The 23562-nt window shown below is 41.2% G+C and overlaps 1 protein-coding gene across 10 annotated transcripts in view; it reads right to left on the reverse strand.

Moving 5' to 3' along the window:
- Positions 1–3357: 3357 nt before the first annotated feature.
- Positions 3358–23562, reverse strand: part of RGS7 (regulator of G protein signaling 7) — a 253709-nt gene continuing 233504 nt past the window's right edge. For 4 of the 10 annotated variants that reach the window (XM_074537545.1, XM_074537547.1, XM_026793803.2 and 1 more), the window contains one exon: positions 3358–5863. In XM_074537545.1, coding sequence (XP_074393646.1) covers positions 5702–5863 — 162 coding nt within the window. In that variant the 3' untranslated portion in view covers positions 3358–5701. Of the gene's footprint in view, positions 5864–21673; positions 22342–23562 lie in introns of those variants that run through there. The other 6 variants (XM_005487565.4, XM_005487567.4, XM_005487568.4 and 3 more) reach the window with 3 other exon arrangements.

Here is a 23562-nt window from a genome sequence, read left to right on the forward strand (position 1 = left end):
GAATTGACAGAAAACAGAGTATCAGTGGACAAATTAGACCTCTGCCTGATCACAATGTAGAAGAAGAGGAGCTATGCCAGTATAAGCTTGGTTTATACAAGACTCAATTTTTGCAGCAGGGTTACTGAGGATCCACCCTGCAGAGAATCAGAGCAGATGTGTAAAGTCTGTGTGGAAATAGGAGCCTTCCTTTCTGATCGACCTGCAGTGATACCTCAGGCATAGATTAGACCCCAGGAAGGGCATTTCTCATGCTATAAAGTCTGGAGGTGGGTGAATATTTTTACAATCAAAGTGAGGCTGGGGCAAAAAAAAATGAATAAAAAGAAAAAGCTGGTATGTCTCCAGGAAGCTCTGTTTTTCATTTCACCTGAACTGTTTAGAATTTTTACAACTGAAAATTTCTTCTTTCCATCTGTGAAGCATTTGCTTCTTGGAAAAGATGCACAAAGCCAAGACATGAAAGACATTTGAAAAAAATAAATAAACTAATGCATTCTTTGGAGAATCCATGCTGTTTCCCTACTGCTCCCCATTTTCTTATGAAGACCTCTCCACAGATGGAGGGCAGCCGTGGTGTCCTCAGCAGTAATGAGTGAAGGAAAATAACTTCGGTCAGTAAATTACAGTAGCTCATATGCCTGCAGTGTTAATAGATTCTGTTTCTAAAGCATAGGCCACAAACTAGTTTAGTGAGAAGAGGGCATCTTTCATATATGTGCATTCAAAAGTGTTACAATTTCCAAAGAATAGTTACCTAATAGAATCATTTGTGGATAGTACTGGTGTAAATACTTTGTGCAGGAGTGGCATGGAGGATGTCAAGTGAGGCTACAGCACACACTTCAGAGACAATTCAGGGCTCTGTTCAGTGCCTCTGTTGAGATTGTTTTGTACAGCTCAGTAGAGAAAGATGAAACAAGTCATTTCTCTGGTCTTTTCCTAACATCCCAAAGTTTATAAGTACCCAATAGCCAAAATAAAATGGCAGTGGTGGCTATTGCTAGGTTCATAACTCCTCCTGCTCCTCTATGACTACATCCCTCTTTAAAAGGCATCACAAAGAAAATTACCCAGAATACCTCAACCAAAACTATGGCAGGTAAGTGAGGAATTTTCCTCTGCCCTTTAATCTGAAATGATTGCAATATAGCAGAGAGAATGATGTCCAAGTAAAGACAACACCAAGGGCAGATACTCGCTCAGAAAGAACTGAAGTCTTTCAATGGACTTGGGCCAAAGGATACAGGCTCATGCTGTCTGCAGGTTTTACCCTGTGCTTTTCTCCCTGGAAAGGAGTTGCCAAGTGTCCTTCCATATGCTCCAGGTAGTGACAAAGTTCAATCAGTGACAGCTGCCAAATTCTGCCTGCCCAGGAGCAGGGATATGTGTTTGCTAAGGGTTTCACTGGATTCAGAATCAAAAAGCAAATGTTGCATTAGCAGGCAATAGAAAAAGTTATTTGGCTGTCATCTCTCAAAGTGATTAATTATTCAATGTGACTAAAGCGATTGATTAATTAATTATTTAATGGATCTTCTCCTAACTGTTGCTTAGCAGCTATGAAAAACTGGAAGGATTTATTTTGGAAAATTGCATACCATCCTACTCTCAGGCGTGTTGATTTGCAGCTAGGTGGTGGCACCAGCCTCCATGGTCGACCAAATTGGAGACCACATTTCCTTCATGATTTGTGTTGCTGCAGCTAGGGATTGTATTTGAAGAATGCAGAAGAGGAGCCAGGTCTGGTAAGGGCCTGAGGAATCCTTTTGTTATTCAGATTGAGAGCTTGGCTGGTTATGTTGAGAACAGAGAAGATTTGCTCCCTCCTCTGTAACTATCCTGGAGAACAGAAAACATGGCTGTGATCTCCTTTGGAAGCTCATATATTGCTGTAAAATAGACTCAAGAGTAAATCTATTCTTCTTAAATCTTTTCTTTAGCTTGCTGTAATTTTGGGTACACCGAATATCAAGCTTTGAGGAAGAAAACAAAAAAAAAGTGAAAACCCATAAAGGCCATGTGTTTGATCCCAGGCTCAGCAAGGCGTTGTTCCGTAGATGAATTTGCAAACCTCGGTTCTATCACTCTGCTAAAGTGAGAGCTATCAGGGTCTCCTTAATGTGTTACACAAAAGGGCTGCAGCACACAAAGCCTGGAACACATCAGTGTGCAGATCCCAAGAGGGTCCTGTGGAGTCTATTACTTTGATGAAGTGGTATTTAAAATTGCATTACCCAGCAGCTGTTTAACCCTCCAGATGTTGCCCCTGTGGAGTGTTTAATAGGACGTGAAGTGCTGGTAGGCTAGGCCATAACCTCATGTCATCCATTCAGCAGGTCACATCAGGTCTTACCATCTTCTTCTAAATCAATACAGGATGACCCGACATAGCAACTTTCCTCATCTGCTGTTCTTTTTTCTCTTTATTTTTCCAATACTGAGTAGAAAAATCGAAAGAAAACAAAATAAATCCAAAGGAATGGGAGAAAAGAAGGAGATCTGAAAGCAAACAAACTCCCAGAAACTTTTGTTAAAATCTCAGTTCGTGTTTTCCCCTTGCCTGCGCTGACAGCCCCGATCCAGCAGCTTGGTGCTGCCATCTGCTGTTGCTCCTGCTGCTCATGCTGCCCACGTTTTTGAGCAAAAATGAATCAGCATCATGAATAAATAAAAGGTACATCAAAAGGGAAATAGGTAAAGAGCCTAGAATGGAAAAATCTCAACCTTTAATTTTTGGCAGCATTTTCGAATCCTTGTGTAACATGTTAGTAGTAATTCTTAGGGTCATCAAAAAGATAAGGCACAATCAACTCAACTTTTGGGAACATTTAGTCTGGAATTTCCTGTGGCTATTAGGTCAAGGACCTGATGCTCCACAGTGTTTTTCATGGTTTAGATATTTGGTGCCACAGGTATTTGTTTTATGGAGCTGGCTTCCAAAATCAATTAAAACCAATCAAGGAACAAACTTGTTTTGATTAGGCACCTGTTAGATCACATTTGCAAAGATGAAACTTTCTGTCCGAAGGCTGGATACCCTCTGGGGCATCATCAGCTTTTAAGAACAATAACAAAATCCCTTTGTTCACCAGAAGGAATTCAGCTGGCATATGACTTGTCCCATCAGCCCTCATTGGGCTGTCGGGTATCTCGCCAGGCTGTAGTTCTGCCACCATCTGGGTTAAAACACAGCCCTGACAGGAATTTTGTTTTGGAGGTAGATATGAAAATGAGGACTGAACTTTTGTTGTGGAGGTTTCCTTGCAGCACAAACAAATTTGAACTTTTTATAGAGGAAGAACATTGACATTGGGGATGCTGAAAATAAAAAACATTTTACTGCTGTTACACAGACCTCTATTTTTTCCTTCCATACTTTTTTTTTTTTTTTGTGTGTGGAAACCTATTTACACTTCTCAGCCAAATCTTTACCAAAGATTTCAACAGGGCCAAGATTTCAATCCTTGCTGGCCAGTGTTAGCACAAATATGATGGCTGTTACTATGATTATATCTACAGAGAACTGGTACTTGGAGGAAATAACAGCTTACTGGCATCTCTTCTAGTGAAGTTTTTGAGATTCAAGTATCAAGAATGTAGACATGTATTGAGCTCACTGTGCCAGCACAAATAATCTCTTGACACATGACTGCAGCCACAGAAATCAGTGCCAGCACGTCTCTCTCAAATTTGAAAGAATTGACCACTTCCTCTCACTGTTACAAAACCCTGTGTAGGAATGTAAAACAGATACTAGAGCACATGACAGCTCAGGAATGGATGTCTGTCACACCAAACTCTTGACAAATGTGTTTTTCATCACCTGGCTTCACTTTCTGTTATTCTAATAGCATCCTATGGAGTGGTATCCTGTGGAGTGGTATCTTGGAAGTACTGTAGAATCTCCTTGCCTGATACAGATAGCAGGAGTAAAGCAGCATTTAGTGTGGCAGAGGTTCTCCACTGTAATCCATAAAGCTGGAGCTTGGGAACTTAACAAGAGTTGTGCTGTAATTTCTATCTCTGAGGAATGGTCTTTCTTACCTTTGCAGATCCATCTCCTCCGTCACTTACCTCTTCCAAAAATGCAAGGCTTTGAGAGTCCTTTGGCTGCAAGAAGAACAAGTTTCTTTGCATCCTCTCAGGATGAGGTAGCTAGACTCAAAAGAAGCATTTTCCCTGTGTGTGCTTTAGTGAAAAGATGCAAACAAGGTGAGAGAGCAGACTGGTGCTTACAGAACAGCAGATCTCATGCTCCAGGTGTGGTTAGAGCCAGTGGGACAGAACGGGCTCCCAGCCTGGGAACTGCCCAGTCTTGGTAGGCACCCACCACTACAGTTCTGAGACAGAAATTATGCTGCCAAAGACTCAGCAGACCTAAACCCAAGTTCAGAAATCCTACTAATACACCCACAAGTCATTTTAATCTCTTCCCTCTCCTCACTTCCCTCTTGTTCTTGTCGAGCCCAAATATCCGCAGTTAAAGCAGGCATTTGATAAAATGCAAAATGTAAAGTGAATTGGCAACAGCATAAATCTGAAACGCAGATATTTGAAGATACATTTAGAGAGAGAAAACCGCTTTAATATATTTGAGTTGCAACGGGAACATGAGTGCACATGGAAGAAACAGGACTTTCAACTCATCTTACCAGACTTCCAGACCTGGGGCCAGCTGTGCTGGCAATAGGGCAATAAGTGTCAGCCTGGGGCTGGAGCTCGTGTTCATGCCTCTGGGAGCAACCGGGAAATAAAAATCACCATGGCTGTGCTGGTGTGGATGTAACTCATGTGCACTTGATGAGCGCTTCGCAGGGGAGCCAGAGAGAGCAGGCGTGGGAGCAGGCAGCTGCAAGGGTGCATGGCAACTGTGGCCAAACAGGGCTCTCCCTTCCAGGCCACGCACACTCCATTAGCCAAAGTAACCAGAAACAGGTGAGCTGGCCTTTGAAAATCAATAGTGTCACCATCCCCATGTCTTCCAGGGTACAAAGAGCACTTATAAAAACAGGTTTTACTGGATCATACTGCACAGTTCAGTTTACTTTTAAGTATCAAGGTCTTGTTTAAATGGTGCATATATAGCAATAACAATTAAAGAGAATTCAGTCATTACCAAATTTTAGTCTCATCTGACCTGAAAATTCTTATTCTAATACCTGCATTTTGGGTATAATTGTTGTCAAAATATCATCTTCTGAACATAGAAGCTTCAAAAGATTTAAACTGCTATTGTGACTATCCTGTATACAACGCAAAAAATATATTGTTACTGCAGAGGAAAATTACTTGTTACATGCTTCTCACATAGTATCTTTATTAAACATTTGGACAGATATGCATCCATTTATTATATAAGTAATCTATGGATTCTTAGTTTGCAAATGCTGGTTGAAAGTTCACAAGAGCAGGCTTTTCTGTGAACTTTCTGTATTTGTAAGTTCAGTCACTGAAATAAATCCTGAGCCTATTGCCTGCTTAGCAGCACTTTGCACTGAACCCCAGTGGCTAAAGCTTGGAGCTCTGCATCTGAATATTTCAAAACCTCTGACCAGCTTGCTTGGAGTTTGTTTTTCTTCTTAAATAATGCAAGTTGTTCTGGAAAGAACATATAATTGCAATTATCTGATAGTCAAATCCTTAGTCACTAGCATACCAAGCTCCACTACCACTAACAGAGGTTTCATTGGAGCAAAGCTTATTGCAGCATTTTGTAGTTGTTAGAAAAAAAGTGTTCTTTGTGCGTGCTGTAGTTCAGAGCTGTAAGGTCTTTGTGAATGGTTACTCTCAAAGCGCTACAGAAGTTCCCCGGTTCAAGGTGGCTCCTGGCTCCTCGGAAAAAGGAATGTGGGCTTCCAGCCTGGGAGGAGAGAAATAAGTGAAAAAGGAGCATCCCTGGGCTAGGCAGGACAGGTCTGCTTAGTGCAGTTCTGCAGCCTGGACAGTCAGGGCTGAGCTGGTTCACAAGGAAGAAAGGTGAGTGCTGACCCCAGTAAACACAGTGCGCATCCATGAATCCAAGGCATCAGTCGCAGTGAAAGCTCCTCCAGACCCATTTGTCAGAGCAATAGGATTTTCAGATTATAAAACCAGGAGTCACTGTGTGGTCACCTAACCACACCATTTAGGACACAGGACATCCTTGAATTTCATCCAGTTTAAACTTGAGTAAATCTTTTAGATTTAAAAAACCCAACAACATCTATTCTCGATTTAAAAATTGCTAATGGTAGAAAAGCCACAATAACCTCTTGCAATCCACACCAGTAGCTAAGTATTTCCCTGGCAAAATGTGTAGCCTTTTCATCCTGTGTATTTGTCCAGCTCCAGCCACAAGGTCTTTTTATATCTTTTCTTGCTAGATTGGAAGAGCATTTGTCCTGACGTAAATACTTACCATCTACAACCAAAATCCTTAAACTTTTTCTTGGCATGCTTAAATGATTGCACACCTACCACTTCTATCCAAAGATGCTTTCAAGCCTTTTAGTTGGTCTCAGTACAATCTTTAAGAGTGCCTGAAGCAAGCACCGTGCTTCAGAGCTCAACGCACATACAGAGGAAATCAGGACTTCATGCCAACAATGCATATTCCCAGGGTTTACATTAGTTCCCAACCAGTTTTGTGCCTGGAGTTGACACCCAGTTAATGCCCAGTTTATATATCCATATCCAGTTTAAGCCCATTGAGCCCGGTGAGGTGTTCTCCCCACAGCTCATGCAGCCCCTACAACTTGTCTCTCTGCACCTGACTTCACTTTTCTTCAGCAGATAAATAGCAATTGTTCAGTCATACAGCTTCACATAATCAAACACTTCAACTTTTTGATTCTAAAGTTCCTTCAGTCCTCATTTTAGCTGGAGGAATCTGGAAATCTTCGTAATGATTGTCATGTTTTCAGTGATGATTTTAATAGTAAAATTTGTACCGTAATTTTTCAGGACACTGTCAGAAGCAAGGCTGCTCACTGCTGAACTGTTCAACTGCAGAAATATTAGCCAGTGTCATTGGTACTCTGCATACCTTCATTTCCCTGAAGTCACACATTATTATTCACTTCATGTCTAAGGTATTATATAAAGTTACTGTGCTGCATTTTCAGCTCAGAGAGATCTCTCTCAAATAATGTAAGGAAGGGTAGCAAGTGCAAGTAATTTTCTGAGCTCCTGTCATGCTTTTCAGGTAAGAGGAGCAAGTTATTAATTAATCAACTCCATGAACTAATTAAAATAATATATTCTGCATGTACCCACTCATATAACATATGTAGGTGAAATGAAAGCCACAGCAAATATAAATAAAATTTTCACAATAATTTAGTGGCAGGCCATGCAAAGGACCTTGGGAGGAAAAGGGAAACAACTCTGTTGTGCCTTGCTTTATTCATAAAGATGAATTAACTTTCTTTCTGAAAATGGTGGATACTCAACCTTGGTTCTGCATGTCAGCTCCTCTTCTTTTCCCTCTTTGAAATGCTGAACATCTTTTGATATCTTTGGTAAGTCTCTATTAATCCATTCCTGTCAGAGTGCTAAAACGACACGTATCATGGAGGAAAAAGTTGCACAGTTCTCCTTCCACATGGACCTCAGCAAAAAATAACCAGCTGCAAACAAGCAGGGATGCATATTTTCCATGATTCATTCTGCAGAACCCAACATAGGCTGTGGGACTGTTGTACAGAATTTGAGCTTTTACAGAAAAAAAATGCTACCAGGCGAGGCGGCCTGATGGTGAGGGAAGTCTTCCCAAAAAGGAACTGAACATGAATCAAGTCAGGATGACTCAGATTGTTTTTGTGATTCTGCAGAGAGACAATCTGAGATAATAGCTGGGTTGTGTGAACTATTGCTGTAATTTATTACAATAAATTTCAAAATACAATGACTTACTATTGCGAATTATTTTTTTATTTTCTCTCCATATATCAAAAGCACTATAATATCTAGATTTCTAGCCCCTCTGTATGAACAAACACATATAAAAATATATATAGAAGTCCTCTGTATGCTTCATAGCAAATATACGAATTATCATCTTAACAAACATAGCAACACTCCTTTTGTGTGCTTGGTGAAGTGCACTTTGATAAGAAGACAGTAATGCGTAGCAGGAAGATTGAGTTATGATGGGAGGTAGCCGGCCTTAGGACATCAAAGAATTTATAATTCTATCATTACATGTTGAAGCTTGGAGCTTATGACAGAGCTTTCTAGGTAGTGGGTAAAAAAAAAGAATGACTGAAAAAATAAGCCTGGGCCTTTGCTTAAATACATAAATTTGGTTTTTTGCTGCTTTGGATTCAAAGAAAGAAAGAAAAATGGTCTATTTGTGTTTCACAACAACAAGGGTACTGTAGGCATCTGTACAAGTAAAGGATATTTCTGTTGTTTGCATGTTCTACATGCAGGTTAAGTAAATGGTTTTAATTTAACCAACCAGGTCCCATGACTCAAGGTGAGAAAAATTCTTCTTTAGTGCTGTTCTCCATCCTTTGCCAGAAAGCTGTTCCCAATTGAAACTATATTTATCTGTTATTTACCAGTTTAGTCAGCTGAGGACAAGTTGTTCTGAAAATGTTTGTTTAAATCGGCCAGCCAGGCGTCAAGAAATAAAAGGAGAGGAGTGGAAAGAAAAACCAATATGGAAACACATCTGAAATTCCAGGGAAAACCTTTCTGTTGACTTTATCAGGATATAGCCAAGATCTGCAGTCAACAGAGAACCATGGCTATTAAAATAAGGGAAAGAGACTAGAGACTGAAAAGAAAGAAAAGGCAGAAAAAGGAAAATAGAGGGAACTTCCTAGATTCCCATAAAAAAAAGGCAGGGTCCGGGAGAGGAAAATGGAGGTTCAGCTGCAAATAAGCAATGGAAGGGAAGGAAAACTGAGAAAGTAAATTAAAATATGTATGATCATTGATTTTAATGGATAAAGATACCAGTCATTGACCTGGTTTCTAAATTTTCCTGAATGGGTGGTAGAGGCACAGGCTGGTTTCTCTATGGATAGGATATTGAAATAGCAGGAAAATTCAGAGAGATTATTAATGTCTGAAGCTTTGGGAAGATCACATCTGGTAGTAACGAAAAGATTTATATTCAATTTTAAATTGCTTGGAAATGATTGGGGGAATTTTTGTTATGTAATTATATTTGGGGTCCTCCCTCTTAGAGAATGTTTTAATTTGCGATTTTTACCCTGACAAAATAATTTTAGTAGAGCACAGTGAGTGCAGCGATTATGTGTCAGCAATGACCATGAAAGGACAAACACCACATAGGGAGCCTTGTAGGATTCACGAAGGACAGAATTTAAGCTTAACCATGAAGAAAGCCAACTTGTTAAGAAATGTGTCTGAAACAAAATGACTAGTAAATCCTCCAAAAATCAGTCTTTGCAGGGGGAGTAAATGTGGAAGGCATATTGTCTTCTTAATCCAGAACAGACTGACGCATCTTTTGAAGAGCAAACTGAAATTCTTTCTAAACTATGAAATCTTGAAGGGAGACCAGGCATGAATTTACCAGCCAGTAAAAAGGTCCTTTAGCCGCTTTCCTCTTGTCCCAGCCAGACCTCCACATGCTGCTCCCTTGTCTGTTTTTTAAATAGTAACATCCAAATATGTAGCAAGTAGAGAGATTGGTGGATGACCAACAGATGGGTAGTTGGTAGATAAAGACCACTTAGTTTGCTTCTTCTACAATTTTCTGCTTTGTAGTAGCTTTATTTCCCTTATCACATCTCCCCATCTGTCCTTTTTGAGTTGGCTTCCAGTGCTGAATGGTTTCCATTTTTAATATACCATACATACATAATTATATCTTTCCCTGTGGACATAGGCAAAGAGCTTGCAATCTTGACAGCCACAGTTTAAGTGATGGAAACATGTGCTGTCAATGCCCCAGCTAGTAGAAGAATGCAGGCCTCCAATATTTTCAGAGTTTACTACATAAGATGACCTTGTTAGCTCAGTCTTACGAACATGGATCAGGACAGAGATGAGCCATGACAATAAATATCTGTCATATGATGCAGACCTAATTCTCCATGGCCACCACTTTCCTGCAGCACATTGAGGTACCAGTGTTCTCATGCACTGAAGGATCCTCCTCCCTTTTGTGTGTTTACCCATGTTGTGGTGCGCCTCTTCCAAGCCCCCACTTGCTGCTGTCAATGCCCTCCTCAGGCTGAGGCCCCTCCTAGCACACAGGCACCAGTCTGGTTCTCCAGGAGAGCAGTGTATTGGTCTTTCCCCTTCCATGTACATAAAAAAGTATTCTTTGCACAAAACCAAAGACTAATTTTGTCAGATTAATTCTCCAGGTGCTTCAGGAATGCCATATGGAGAAACCAGCTGACAAAAGCAGCCATTGATGATGGACAAACTGGCACAAAGCCGTTCCTTTTCCTAGAGTGGAACTGAATTCTCTAGCACACAACACCATTACCTCCCAGGCAGCAAAAGACCCATCTAGGATTGCACTAAATGTCCTATAAAGCTTTATTACCAAGGGGAAAGAACAGTTGGTAGCACTGTCCCAAGGAGCTATGCTTCAAAAGCATCAGCCTGTAGTTCAAAACCTTTGAAGCTCTCTCGACATGAGCAGATCTTCCCTTCTTCATCAGCAGCTGAGCCAGGTTTTGAGCCAGCAGTGTTTCCAAACAAATTAATAGTAACAGAAATAGTAGTAGTAATACTGCCCACCCCTTTCCATCACTGGAAGGGCTTGGAAAGCAATCTTCCAGCAGAGCTGTGCCCGTCGCACACAGAGCGGGCAGATGCAGAGAACATCTGTTTTAAAAGATGTGCCAGTAGGGCAGGCACTGTGACATCAAACATCAGCTTACAAAAAGGCACCAGGAAACTTGCTGTAGGATCCTGTGGGGAGTGAACATTGTCCCTCCTGTGACCAGAGAGAGGACTGTTCAGTCTGTGTCACAGAAGCAACATACATCCTCCATCCTGGTGTTCCTTGCTCCTTCACACACACTGCACCACAGTCATGTGCATTCACCTCTACAAATTCCAGGTTGCCAGTGACTAATATGAGTTCTTTAAATCTTGATGATGAATGGTTTTACATTCCCAAAGAGGAATGTTGTGTCCCACCACACATTTTTAATTGTCTTGTCTGTTTCTATAAATCTGAGAGGATGGACTAACAAGAGTCACCTGGGTTGATTAAGGGCTTTGATTAAGGGCTCCTCAAACTCAGCTTAGAACTAGCTATTAGTACCCAAGCCAAATCTAAAAGCTGCCTATACAAGGTGCCTATACAAGCCAAGCTGGAGCAAAACAGAAGCACACAGGTTTCTCTGAGCTGAGATGCGTCCTCCCCTCTCCCAGTTGAACACAGCACTGTCTCAGACACCACTAGCTCAGCAAGGATGCAGCCCCAGATGCCGTGGTGGTGTGGATGACAGCAGGGCATTTCTTAGTCTCTGATACATCACGCAAGCTGGAGCCCAGAGAGCAGCTCAGCTCAGAGCTGTGGCGCATTACAAGAGCCTGCCTCGCTCCCCAGGGAAGCCAGCTCTGCTCCAAGCTGTGGGAAAACCACAACCAGACCCCATGTTTTAGGCTTTTACTGCCTGCCCAGCCACATCATCAGACTACCTCATTTTTAGCAAATGATCTAGACATCAGTGAATTCTCCAGATAATAAAAGACTATCCTTCAGCCTGCTGCACCTCCTCTGAACGTGACCCCCCACCTAGACTGCAGCCCTTCAAGTTATCCTCCATTTGTTTGCTGGTGTGCTCCCTTAGATCTGCAGCTCGCTTTGATTATTTGCACATCTGGAAGTTGTCACATGCCTTTTCTGACCGTGACCATCTGAAATATTACCCAGCAGGACTTGAGGGGAGACACAGTAAGGAAACAAAAACATCCTACTTATAAGAACATGTGGCAGGAATTATCAAATGACACCATCCCAAAGGGTAGTGCCATATATCCAAGCAAAGACAAACTTCCTTTCCATCCTCTAAAGCCAGGACAATTTTTCCCATAGTACCGACTGCAGAAATAAAACTATATTATATACAAATAACTGAAATATTTTTCATTAAACATTGTGTTATGAAGGTTGGTTGTCTATTACTAATGGAGAGAAAGCATTTCTTTTATCCTCCAGCTTTCAAAACTGGAGAGCAGATCCTTCCCATACATGGTTCTCAACAGAAAAACCTCCTCAGAATGGTTCAGTGCCTGAGGTTTTTAGGGTGCCTATTTCTGGTTTGCTTGTTGTCCTTATGGGCAGAGCACAGGTTCTTTGGTCAAGCTGGAATGGGGTATATTTTAAAAAAAAAAGAGATTAAAAAAGGTTGAAATACAGAATCAGAGCTTCTCAGCAATCCCATCAGAGGCAGTAGGGGCTCTGGAGAAGAGGAGGAAGGACCAAAATCAATGCAACTGTGCAGGTGGAAGCCCAGGAAAATCAAGCACAGCTTTTAGATTTGGTTTCTCATTCTTAACAAGATACAGAATTGAACAAATGAAGAATAAATGAAGCATGGAGAGCAATACAGATCATACTGCTGCAGTCTGGCAGCTGTTAACCAGTTATATTTTGGCCTTTGTCAAGAGGTTCTCCCTGAAATCAGAAAGCAATGGGTTTCCTCCTGAACAGCTTTTTTGCTTACAGATCATTGGTCCAAAATCTCATTGCTCTGGAGGAAAACAGGAACAACTGTGCACTCCCATGCATTGCTTCCAAACTGCCCTTCCTGTGGGCAGCCAGCTGGAAGAGGGGCAGTCTTTACTGGGGACATGATACTAGTAGAAGTAGAACTGGTTATTCCATCAGCCTCTGCATGTCTCCGGAGTCGAATGAGACCTTGATGTATTGGCTTTGCTCTGTAGCTGTCACCATTACTTCTTCCTTTGGGGGTGCTTCATATTTGGCTGCACAGCACTCTGATTTTTTCTTCTTAAACCAAGAGCCACTGGCTACTGAAGCAAATTTCTGACAAACCAAATATGTCTTGATAAAACCCCAACAACCTAGAAGGAGCTCAGGTAGTGCAGCAACGCTGGTTCCCTGGATATCTTAAAAGCAGATGGTGATGGTCTTCTCCGATGTAAGAAAAAAATCTTCCGCGGTCTCCCTGTTGGATGTGACAGAAGGTGACTCCCGGCCAGGGGCGGGGCAGGGAGCGCCGGTCCCGCTGTTCCCGGGGCAGCCGCATCCCGGGAGCGGCGCGGGCGCGGTTCCTGCGCGCTCCCGCAGGGGTCGCTGCAGCCCCGGCGGGCACGGAGCGCGCCCGAGCCGCGCGCACCCGCAGAGCTCCCGGGGCTGGCGCGGGAGGGACGCTCGGAATTGCTGCTTCCAACATCGCCGCAGCGGAGGGTGCGCGGGAGGAGCGGAATATCGGGTTTGCTTGTTTCCGAGGGATATCGATCACTTGTCAGCACGCACATCAGCAAGACTCAAACCGAAAATGTCAAATAGAAAAAAAGAGGTATATGATCACTTCAGGATTACGGGAGGGAAAAGGAAGGAAAAAAAAAATCACCAGGCTTTTGATAATACCTAGCTAGTTTGCTCTACTGTGTTAAATAAAACTGCTTTGACTTTCTTCTTTTGTTTCTGATTTTATGCTCTATTTAGTTTTCTCAAACAATGTGTTATAATGAATACCAAAATAGTCCCATCCAGTAAATTTCTCTAATGAGTATTTTTTGTAGCAAACATTACACAATTCATAGTAGTACCATTCAGATTACACATTTTTTCTTTGCAGGAAACTGCAGCAGCAGTGCAGCAGTGCTGATACGCTAGCAAGGCAGGTCCTACCATGTCAGTACCTATAAAACAGAAAGTAGGACTATGCAGGGGATGGAGGTGCTAAAAAGCCATTTCTGTGTTACATGAAGGACTGATGCTGACTGCTGCAGACAGATTTTCTCTGGTAGAGCTGCTGCTGCATGCACAAGATAGCAAGACCTCAGTAAGGTGGAGTAATGACCTCCATCCTGGTGCAGAAGCTCTCAGGATCTGAAAAGGATGAAGCTTCTCCAGGCAACATCAGTCGTCTTCACCATGTTGGGCATGGAAAGGCTTTTTTGTGTCTCCTCTTTCTTCCTTTTTTTTCTTTTTCCCATCCCGATGCTATGAGGGTAACATATTCAAAAGCCTTTACTTAGATGTCCAATAAAAGCAGCTGGTTTCGTTATTTTTATCACTCCCTCCTCTCTCTCGTATTCCTTGAGATCTTCTGGCCTGTAAACCTTTGCTTTTTCCTTTCTTATCAAAAGACGCAAAATAATCAAAGCCACTCCACCTAGTCCATGCTTTCTATGGAAAGAAGTTGTCTTCAAAAGCTTTTCTAGAGACCTAAAGGTGCATTCCCAGCACATCCTCTGGTCTGGGGTGAAAAAAGAAGCAGGAGAAATCCAAACCATCTTTCAAAAAAAACCCAAATCCACCCTACTAGTCCACTCTACTGTACCAAAGGGATTCCCTCACTGACATCCAGCTAGCAAGCACAATTTTAGGAATAAAGAGTAACTGCATTTTAAAGCCAGTCTGAAAGGTTTCACATCTCTGATTTCAGTGCAGGAATGCTTTGGTGCAGGAATAACCAGCACTCCTTGCAGATGGGATCCCAGAGTACAGTTTTAATACAGCAGTGAGGTTTAAGAAAGTATTTTTCTGTTGTTCCACTTATCTCTGATCAGCAGCAGAAGAAAAATCTAAAAATCATATCTTCCATGCTTGCTTTTTAGTTGGTCGGAGGATGAGATGTGTCTCTTTTTTTCCCAATACCACAAGTATACAGAAAAGGTAGATGATATGGGTCTGTTCAGTGGGAATTGCACTGGGAAGAAACCCTTTGGAACATAGTGGAAGTCTAATATTTCAATTTTCTCATTACAGGGTAAAAATAAAGATGGAAGTGAAAATTCCCCTCTGCACACAAATGGACTGGTGGGAGAGCAGCTTCAGCTACTCCTTTATGGCTGGGGTCTCCCACACTGTCAGAAAAGGATTAGGAAAACAGCTGAGAAGGAAATAAAGGAAAGAGAGAAAGCCAAAAAAGATTGCTAGTCAAGAAAGGTTGCTGAACTAATTCAGAAGGGGTGGACGAAGCAGAAATGGAGTCACCCAAAATTACTTAAGAATTAAAAACTTAACATTGTAGTTGTAGTTCCCTAACAACAACTTTGTGGAAACCAATTCCCTCATTAGTTGAGCATATCTATCTAAATGTCTGAAATCTATCAGCAGTTTACTCTATCCATTGATGAAATTCCACATTTGTGTCTCCTCCCCCAAAACATTTTATCTGTGATTTAGGCACAACATGAGTTTCCACAAACCTGTTCACTAGAGCTACCACCCAGACCAGTATGGACCAGGACTTGGAAATATTTCCTAATCTTGGGCTTTAATCTTCATTGCTGCCTCCCACAGACACTTTGATAACAGATAGAGACATTCTGCATCACTCTGTGGACACCCTCACCTCACTCTTACCATGGAAGAAGCTCAAGCTCCTTACTTATTCCAAATTGTGATGCTGGGAGTGAAAGGCCCAAGTACCCACCCCCTTCCTTCCAGCAGTCCCGGGCTCCAGAGGAGTCACACTTTTTGTCCATCTCCATTCACCTAAGCAAAGGAACAACTGAGCTCCCTGGAATCTCCTGAGGCTCCCAGAGACACCTCCCCAGCATTAGTGGGCACCATAAGACCATGGAGGAGAGATCAATAGAGCAAGAATCAGAGGAACAAAGGGAAAAAAAAAAAAACCATAAAAGATTAAGAATCCTAAAAAAAAAGATGTTACTGATGGGGAGGGGAAGAGAAGAAAGAGAATCTGAAAGAAAAGTTGTCTAAAGAACAGTGCATCAAAGAGGTGAACTCAAAAAAGTTCATAGATTTTAGGTTATACATTCCTCTCAGCTAAAAAGGTAGAAAAGTAAGTCACATTAAATATGTCAGTGCCACTCATCTTTTAAAAATGGAAGGAGTACAGAAATAAAAAGGCAAATAGAACAGATAATGTGCATAATGAAATGCCTCATTTATGTGATACCCACACTGAAGGAGCAGCTGCCAGGTTAAGAGGAAGGGTGGGAAATAGTAAGTACCCCCTTTGAAAGATGACATATGTGATGAATCTAACAAGATATTTCAAAATCCAGTCAAATCAAAAAGAAAGCCAATGAAGGCAAATGCAGCAGATATATTTTGGGAGCAAAGTACAATAAAAATTGTGCAAATGCCACTAACAAGGTAACATTTACCATCGTGTCTTAATATTGTTTGATATTTACTGTCCATGTCCACACTTGTAAATAAGGACTATCATCTAGCATTTGAGCAGGTTCTCTGAGTTTATTATCTGGACAATTTTTTCTTTGCAATTTACACATACAGATCCCTCACAGCAAATAGTGATGATGGTACTCATTCTAATTCAAGTGTTTGTGTTAAAGAACCAGGCCAGCAGATTCCTCACTCTCACATAAAGATACCACCAGAAAAAAGGACTGCTAGTGCTGCACAGGTAGAATAAAAAATAATAATGAAGAAAAAAGATCTTGAGAAAAGAGAAAGATGGTCTGAAAAAAGATGATGCTGTTCAAGAGACAACTCAAGGCCCCTCACTGACCCAAGAGGAGACAGCTATACACAAAGGGGAGCAACGATCTATGCTAGACTGCACAGAATCTGGGCATCACTGTGCCACATAAACTGCCAAAGTTCAGTAGAGGCAATCTACTGCAAAATGGGCAACTCCTGTAGGTGTGTGTATGGGCAGAAGTACAACAACAATCCTCTGTCCTCCTCCTGTAAAACCCTGGTGGGAGTCCTGCAAGAATCATCTCCAACAAATTCATAAGAAACCCTGGCCCAGAGGAGAATAATAAAATCACTCAACACTTCAGAGAAAACCAGTGAGAAAACCAAAGGAGGCTGTGATGTTGCAATATCCATTTATGTTAGGAACATATTATTGTAGTGAGTGCAGCAGCCTGGTCAAAAATAAAGGGATAAATCAAAGCAAGTAAGATTCTTTTAAGTTATTAGGGAAACAAAATTTCGTTGTTTCAGAGATAATGATTGCCTGGAGAGACTCTGCAGCCCTCAAGTTGATGTATATACAAACAAAATGCTTTTAATTATACTTTCAATACCACTTGAGGACTCCACAGTCAGCAACAGCATGAGGAGGGGAATCCACCCTCAGAGAACTCATCCTCTCTTCCCCTTCACCTCTTTAATATTGGGACTTCAGCATATCTTCAATTCACAGGAGAATAAAGCAATCTGTTCATCATAGTCAGATCAAAAGGCAGACTGGTGTGAGTCACAATCACTTAGCAACTTGCTTAAATGAATTGTGGACACAGAATACGTTTAAATAATTTGCTGATAATTTCCCTTTAACATGTTGGGATTAAAACCTTAATTTCTTTAAATCTCTGTGGCTATTAAAATTCTTTTAGCAAAATTCCTATGTTTTATGGCCCTGTTATTATAAGTCCAGTATTATGCACCTACTAAAATAGGGGCAGTGTTAGTTCTATGCATGATGTCTTTAGCTAGAAAAGACAAAAAACATGTCAGTTTCAAAACCTAAATTCAAATTATTTATTTTTATGCATGCTGTTATTCACCATGCATAAAAATAAATAATTGGAAGAGTTTCAAATAAATCTCTGGCTTTTCCTAGTTCCAGTTACATATAATAAACAGCCTTTCCTGACTAAGATTACCTGATTTGGCTTTAATTTTTCTTTCTTAAAAAAACATCCTAAATTAATTCCTACAAGTCTTGATATCTGGAACTGGGTGTTCCCCTCCTATTTTTTATTTCTTAGGAGACTATCTAGCATTTATATCTTGTGAAATTTGAAAAAAGCAACCTCAGATATTTTATTATTATTCAGTATTGCTTTCTAGACGAAAAAAAATGTTGTTGTTGGGTTTTAAGGTGCCAGTCACAGTTGATCTTGCCTGATTTTTCAGGTTTTAATTCCAGCTCAGCATGGCTGTGGCCAACAGGCTGGCAATTCACCAGCTGCATTCTGCCTCTCTTGCTCCTAATTATTCAGCTCTCCAGTTCTCCTCCCTTGTTGGTTCTGTTCTGGTCACCACAATTAATTTTCATTTCTTAGTCCTGTGTTCACCTTCAACTCATTAGTTTTTGGCAGGTCTCCACTACTGTTTTGGCTCAGCCAAATTTTGCAATTTAACTCATCACTATTGTAAGCCCCCTTTTCTTTCCCTTTGCTTTTCTAGGGTTGAAGGACTGTTTTTCACTAGCTTCTTACAGAAGAATGGGTGAATATTTTACTGTTGTCAGGTAGGTGCCAGGGCATCTTCTGCCTCTCCCACCAGGCATTTTCCTTCACAGGCTGACCTGGGAGCACAAAACCATCTGAAGTGGGTAGCAGCACCATCAAACACTTCATCCTGTAGGCTTTAGAGCTGTTTTATGTACAAGGATGTTTGGGAAAAGAGGCTGAAGGACCCCAACTCTCAGATGAAAGTTTTAAGCTCCAACCAGTTGTTTTAAGGACAATTACAATTAATATCTCACATGGGGGTTTTAAGCTTCTTGGGCAGAGCCAGGAGGCACTGACCGATGGCTTTTCCCTAGAAGACAAGAAATATGGTTCCTTCAGAGTGATTTTCTCTCTTGGTCCATTTTTCTTCAGCAGATTTGTGGCCTCACTGACAGTCTGAATTGTTAAATTGCTGTGTAACCAAAGTCATGCTGCAACTGTCCAGTTATTGTACAAACATGCCTTTATCTGAGATAATCTTAATTCTTGAAGTGAATCTTTGTATAAATTTTGAAACACAAATTTAGCTTTTCTCTGTGAGGAAGCAAAAGGAAGTTTGTGCCTGCTTGGAGTTTCCAGTCCCAGTATTGCATCACTCACTGCCTGATGACAGTGATGAGGTGAAGTACCAGAAGATTGTAGACAAACCTTTTAAAAATCCACTAGTGGTAGAATTGATTTTGTTTGGGCCAAGTTCACTCATATGTAACAGTGGAGTTTTACCACTTGGAGCAAGCTCAAATGAAACCTTAACACAGCTCCCTGACTACTTTGACATATTTATTAGTAATGCCTGGTTTTACTTTAGAGACATCATGTTAAATCCTGTGCAAATACAGGGAGAGGCAGCCATTCAATACAGACTTTATATTTCTTGAAAGGAAATGCCCTGGATTTGGCTAGGATAGATTTCCCTTTCTTCCTAGTAGCTGGTGCAGTGCTGTGGTTTGCATTTAGCATGAGAATACTGTTGGTAAGACACTGATGCTTTCGGTGTTGTGGAGCAGGTCCTACCCTAAGGGAAGGACTTTCCAGTTTCCCATGTTCTGCCAGGGAGCACAAGAAGCTGAGAGGAACATCCCGAGGATGGCTGACCTGACCTGGCCAAAGGGATATTCCATACCATGGAACACCATGCTCAGTGCAGAAACTGGGGGAGTTGGTCAAGAGGAGCTGATCGCTGTTCAGGGCACTGAGCATTGATCAGTGGGTTGTGAGCAATTGCATTGTGCATAATTTGTCTGTCTTGGGTGGAAGGATTTTATTCCTTCCTCTCTTGCTCTCATTTTCATTAAGATTACTGTTATTATTAATATAAATTATTTCAATTATTAATTTTTTCTTATATTAACCCATGAGTTTTACTTTTTTCCTCTTTTTCTCCCAGTCCCACTGGAGGTAGAGGAGAGTGAACAAGCAGCTTCAGGGTACTTAGTTACCAGATAGAGTTAAACCATCAGGAAAAACTAGAATAAGTACAGAATGGGTTCAGGAGTACCAATGCTCAGTGGCTATTTATAGACCAGTAGGTGTTGCAAAGTGATTTGGAAAAAAAAAAGAAAATATTTCTTAGGGTGAAGCTGCATGAAATGCTTAATGCTTGCAATTGAAACATTAGGTATTTGGAGCCAGTGATTCTTTGAAGCAGACAGTGGTATCTAATTAGTTAACTACTAAGGCAAAGGAGGCAATATACCAGTTGATGCAATTGGTGGCAGCAGGAGTTTGGAAATAAATATCTCTGTTTGGCAGTGAGAAGTGAAGCAGAGCTCAGATTTCTGTGGATTGCCTGGCCCCAAGCTCATGTCTCAGAGCTCACATTTCTGTGGTAAAATTAAATCTCAGTTTAAGATCTGTGATTCACTGCAGCTACTTACTAAAATTCATCTGATCTCCCTATGTTGTGAATATTTTGAGTTGACCTGTATGGAGCTCTTGCTAAGATCTTGATAGGACCCAGCTCTGATGGAGTATTTCTATTAAGGCTTAGTAGACTTGTGCTAACAAAAACAGTGACACTTTAAAGCAGTAATTGTCATCCTAGCTAGAAACCAGAAACACAGTGGCATATGAAAACAATGAACAAACAGAATCCCCAGACCTCAAAAAACTTCAGCTGAGCAGATTATAGGGAACAGCCATTCATGGATTTGTAATACATTTTGTACTGGGTTCACTCAGACTGCCTCTTTAAAGATGCTGCATTCCTGGTTGTGGCTGCACCAGGCTACTGACAGAGCTGGTGGAGAAGTGAGTGCTCCCTGCAGAAGGCAGCCCAGCTCCCTTCTGCCCAGAGCTGCTGTGTGCAACTGTCCTGTCCCTAATGGCACCAGTGCAGGTGGTTTTCCAATGCTCAATGAGATATCTCTGGTGTTAAGGCATTCAAATTGATTGTCTCCTTGTATGTATGACCATCCCACTTTGTGTGTGCGTGTTTAGGACTCGTAGTCCCTTTGAAACAAGATTCTCAATATCAAACCAAAGTCAGCATGACAGATGGTAGTAAAGTTGGCTGTACTGAGTCTATTCTGCGCATTGCTAAAAAGGCTTGTTTGTCATGTGCACCCTACCATGCCCTGGAGGTATCAGCATTTTGTCATTTGAATTAGTTCCCATCCTTTCTTTTCTACTCTGAGATTCTGTCTCACTATCCTTATATCACCTCTATCAGCTGACAGTGTTGTTTCTTAGGCCAAGCAGATTTCTGGTTCCAGTTGAGATACAGCTTCAGGAGCTCCGTGTCTACTGTCTCACAGGCAACATCAACACACGCTCACAAATCTGTCAACAGGTCTGTGTGTGAGTAAGCTCAGCAGTGGACACACAACAGCATCCCCAAACAGAGCCCTGGAATTAAAATGACAGCTTGCTCCTGCGTTCCTACCGGAGCTTTACTGCACAGATCACTCCCAAAGCACCACCTTTTCCGCTTAAAATGCTGCCTTGCGTCGGGCGCGACAGCAAGGAGAAAGAAGCGCTGTCCTTCCTATTTAGCAAGTGCAGCCTGCTGTTCTCAGGCAGCTTTGCCCATGTCCATTGCTAAGGAAGTGCAGTCCAGTCCATCGGGCCTGGGGCAGCGGCTGAGTCGCCGCTCGGGCCGCGCTGTTACACAGCCTGCCTTAAAGAAAGGTTTGCTTATGCCATGGTGAGCAAGCGGGAAAGGTCTCTCTGCTGCTAGCTTGATAAAAAGAAAAGAAAAAGTAAATGATTATCAATAAAGTGTGTTTGATTAGGTGTCACTGAGAGAAAGAAAATGCCATTTCATGTCACTTTTTAGAAAGCACAAGGTGTGTAACTTTTGGGGATCATTTTTCTCTTGGCTAATCTTCAGATTCAATATTAAAATCTCAAACTTCCCAAAGGAAAGAGATTCTGCATCTTTTAATGAAAGATAAAACAACAATATAAACATACACAAATTTACAGAGAAAGGATCAACTTTAATACATCTGGAGTAAAAGGTGTTCTTTTTTTTAAATATGGTATAAAAATAAATGCAAGAAACATTAACAGAGAATATACAGACAACAGACAAAGACATAGGCTTTCTTTCTCAATGTGAATACATCAGTGAAATGAAACCTTCTGTGCTAATTTATTGTGCAATAAATGTGATGCCATATGTATATTTATTAATATATGCATTTTTTACATTTCTTCCAGTTTTTGATTGACGTATTTTTTTAATAAACTGTGCCTAGCAGAAGCTTTTTTTTCACTGTACTTGAGCTTGCAGAAAATAAAAAGACACAGATCCAGCTTGATATGAAGGAGGAAGTGAGCAGACAGTTTTCGAAATGGAGGCATCGAAAGGCTAGAGAGTCCCTCGGAGTCTGTAATGCCTTAGTATACACAAAAGAAAACAAGTCAGGTCCTTGCTCATGCAACATCTTGTTCTACTGTCCTCTGAGTCAGGCAATCAGTGAGCTACAAAGTATGTATAATGATTTGAGTCTGCTTCCATGCTACAAGGTGATCCTTTTAGTAGGACTGCACTAGACTGGTTAACCTCTTTGATGTGAGCGATTTCCCCTGAGGAAAAGATAAAAACAAAAAACAAAAACAGAAAACAGAGGCATGATCACTGCAAACCTGTTCATCAGCAACCACTCAGTGTTGCCACATCACTCTCAAATAACTAGGGGCACCAACTGGAGTCTGTCAAATCTTAAACCACAGGAAGTCCTTACACTTAAACACCTGCACTGCCAGCCAGCCAGATTGTTTCACAGAATAGGCCAGCAAATTTAAAGGCCATTTTTGAACAAGATTGGTTTTGGCTGATGAGAAATTGATGCTGAAGTTTTTGCTGTCAGTCACACCCAGAACTTGAAGGCTACGACAAGCAGGAGTGCATTGTGCTACAAAGATGAATGTGCAAACTGCAGTAGCTCTGTCACAGAGGACAAAAAATCTACTTTTGAGTTAAGGTAAGAAAGTGAGAGGCAGACTGCATATAGGTAGGAAAGAAGCTTTTCCATGAACACAGTTATAGCTTTGTTGAGACCATATTAACTGTTTATAAGGAACATTGGCCAGGTATATTACATGTGACTGCATAACACTGCTTTGAAGGTGTTGGATTTCCAAATTGTTGTTTTCCTCATCATTTCTCCTGTTGCAAGGATGTGGTTTCAATTGTTTAACAAGTTCTTTTAATAAGGTGTAATGACTGTCCCACAAGAGCTAGGTCTACAGCATGAAGGAGATGGTGTAAGGTATGTCACTCTGGTATATTTCAAGCAGATTTGAGCTTTATCTGAGCCAGACAGAAACCACAGAACAGGAATTAGCTCTCCTACGGCCACATAAAAGGAGTTAGCTCCCCAAGTGCCATCCTACTGTGGCTCTGATCCAACAGAGGCAGAGCTGGCACAGCAAGCTGACATCACAGGCATACCCTGACAATGTAACACAAATACATCATAAAACATTAAATAGAAAATGGCTCTAACTCACCAGTTATATCTTTAATACTTGCAATTATTATATTGTTCACTTTAAGTGCCAAATTCAGAAATATCAAACTGGTTTCAAGGAGAATACAGTAAAAAAACCTGTAACTATGGAGAGATGCTTCATTTTCTGCAGTAAATGAATATATTCTGCCATATCAATAAATTGTTAAGCTATCTGCAGTATTATAACTCAGTGGAATTACACAATTTAATGTCTATTGTCATTATCAATTAAATTTAAGCTCACAGGGATCTGTAAGTGGGTCTTGAGCATTCGCTCAAATGCAATATATCA

This window comes from Zonotrichia albicollis, chromosome 3 (assembly GCF_047830755.1).
Source record: "Zonotrichia albicollis isolate bZonAlb1 chromosome 3, bZonAlb1.hap1, whole genome shotgun sequence".
Classification (NCBI taxonomy): domain Eukaryota; kingdom Metazoa; phylum Chordata; class Aves; order Passeriformes; family Passerellidae; genus Zonotrichia; species Zonotrichia albicollis.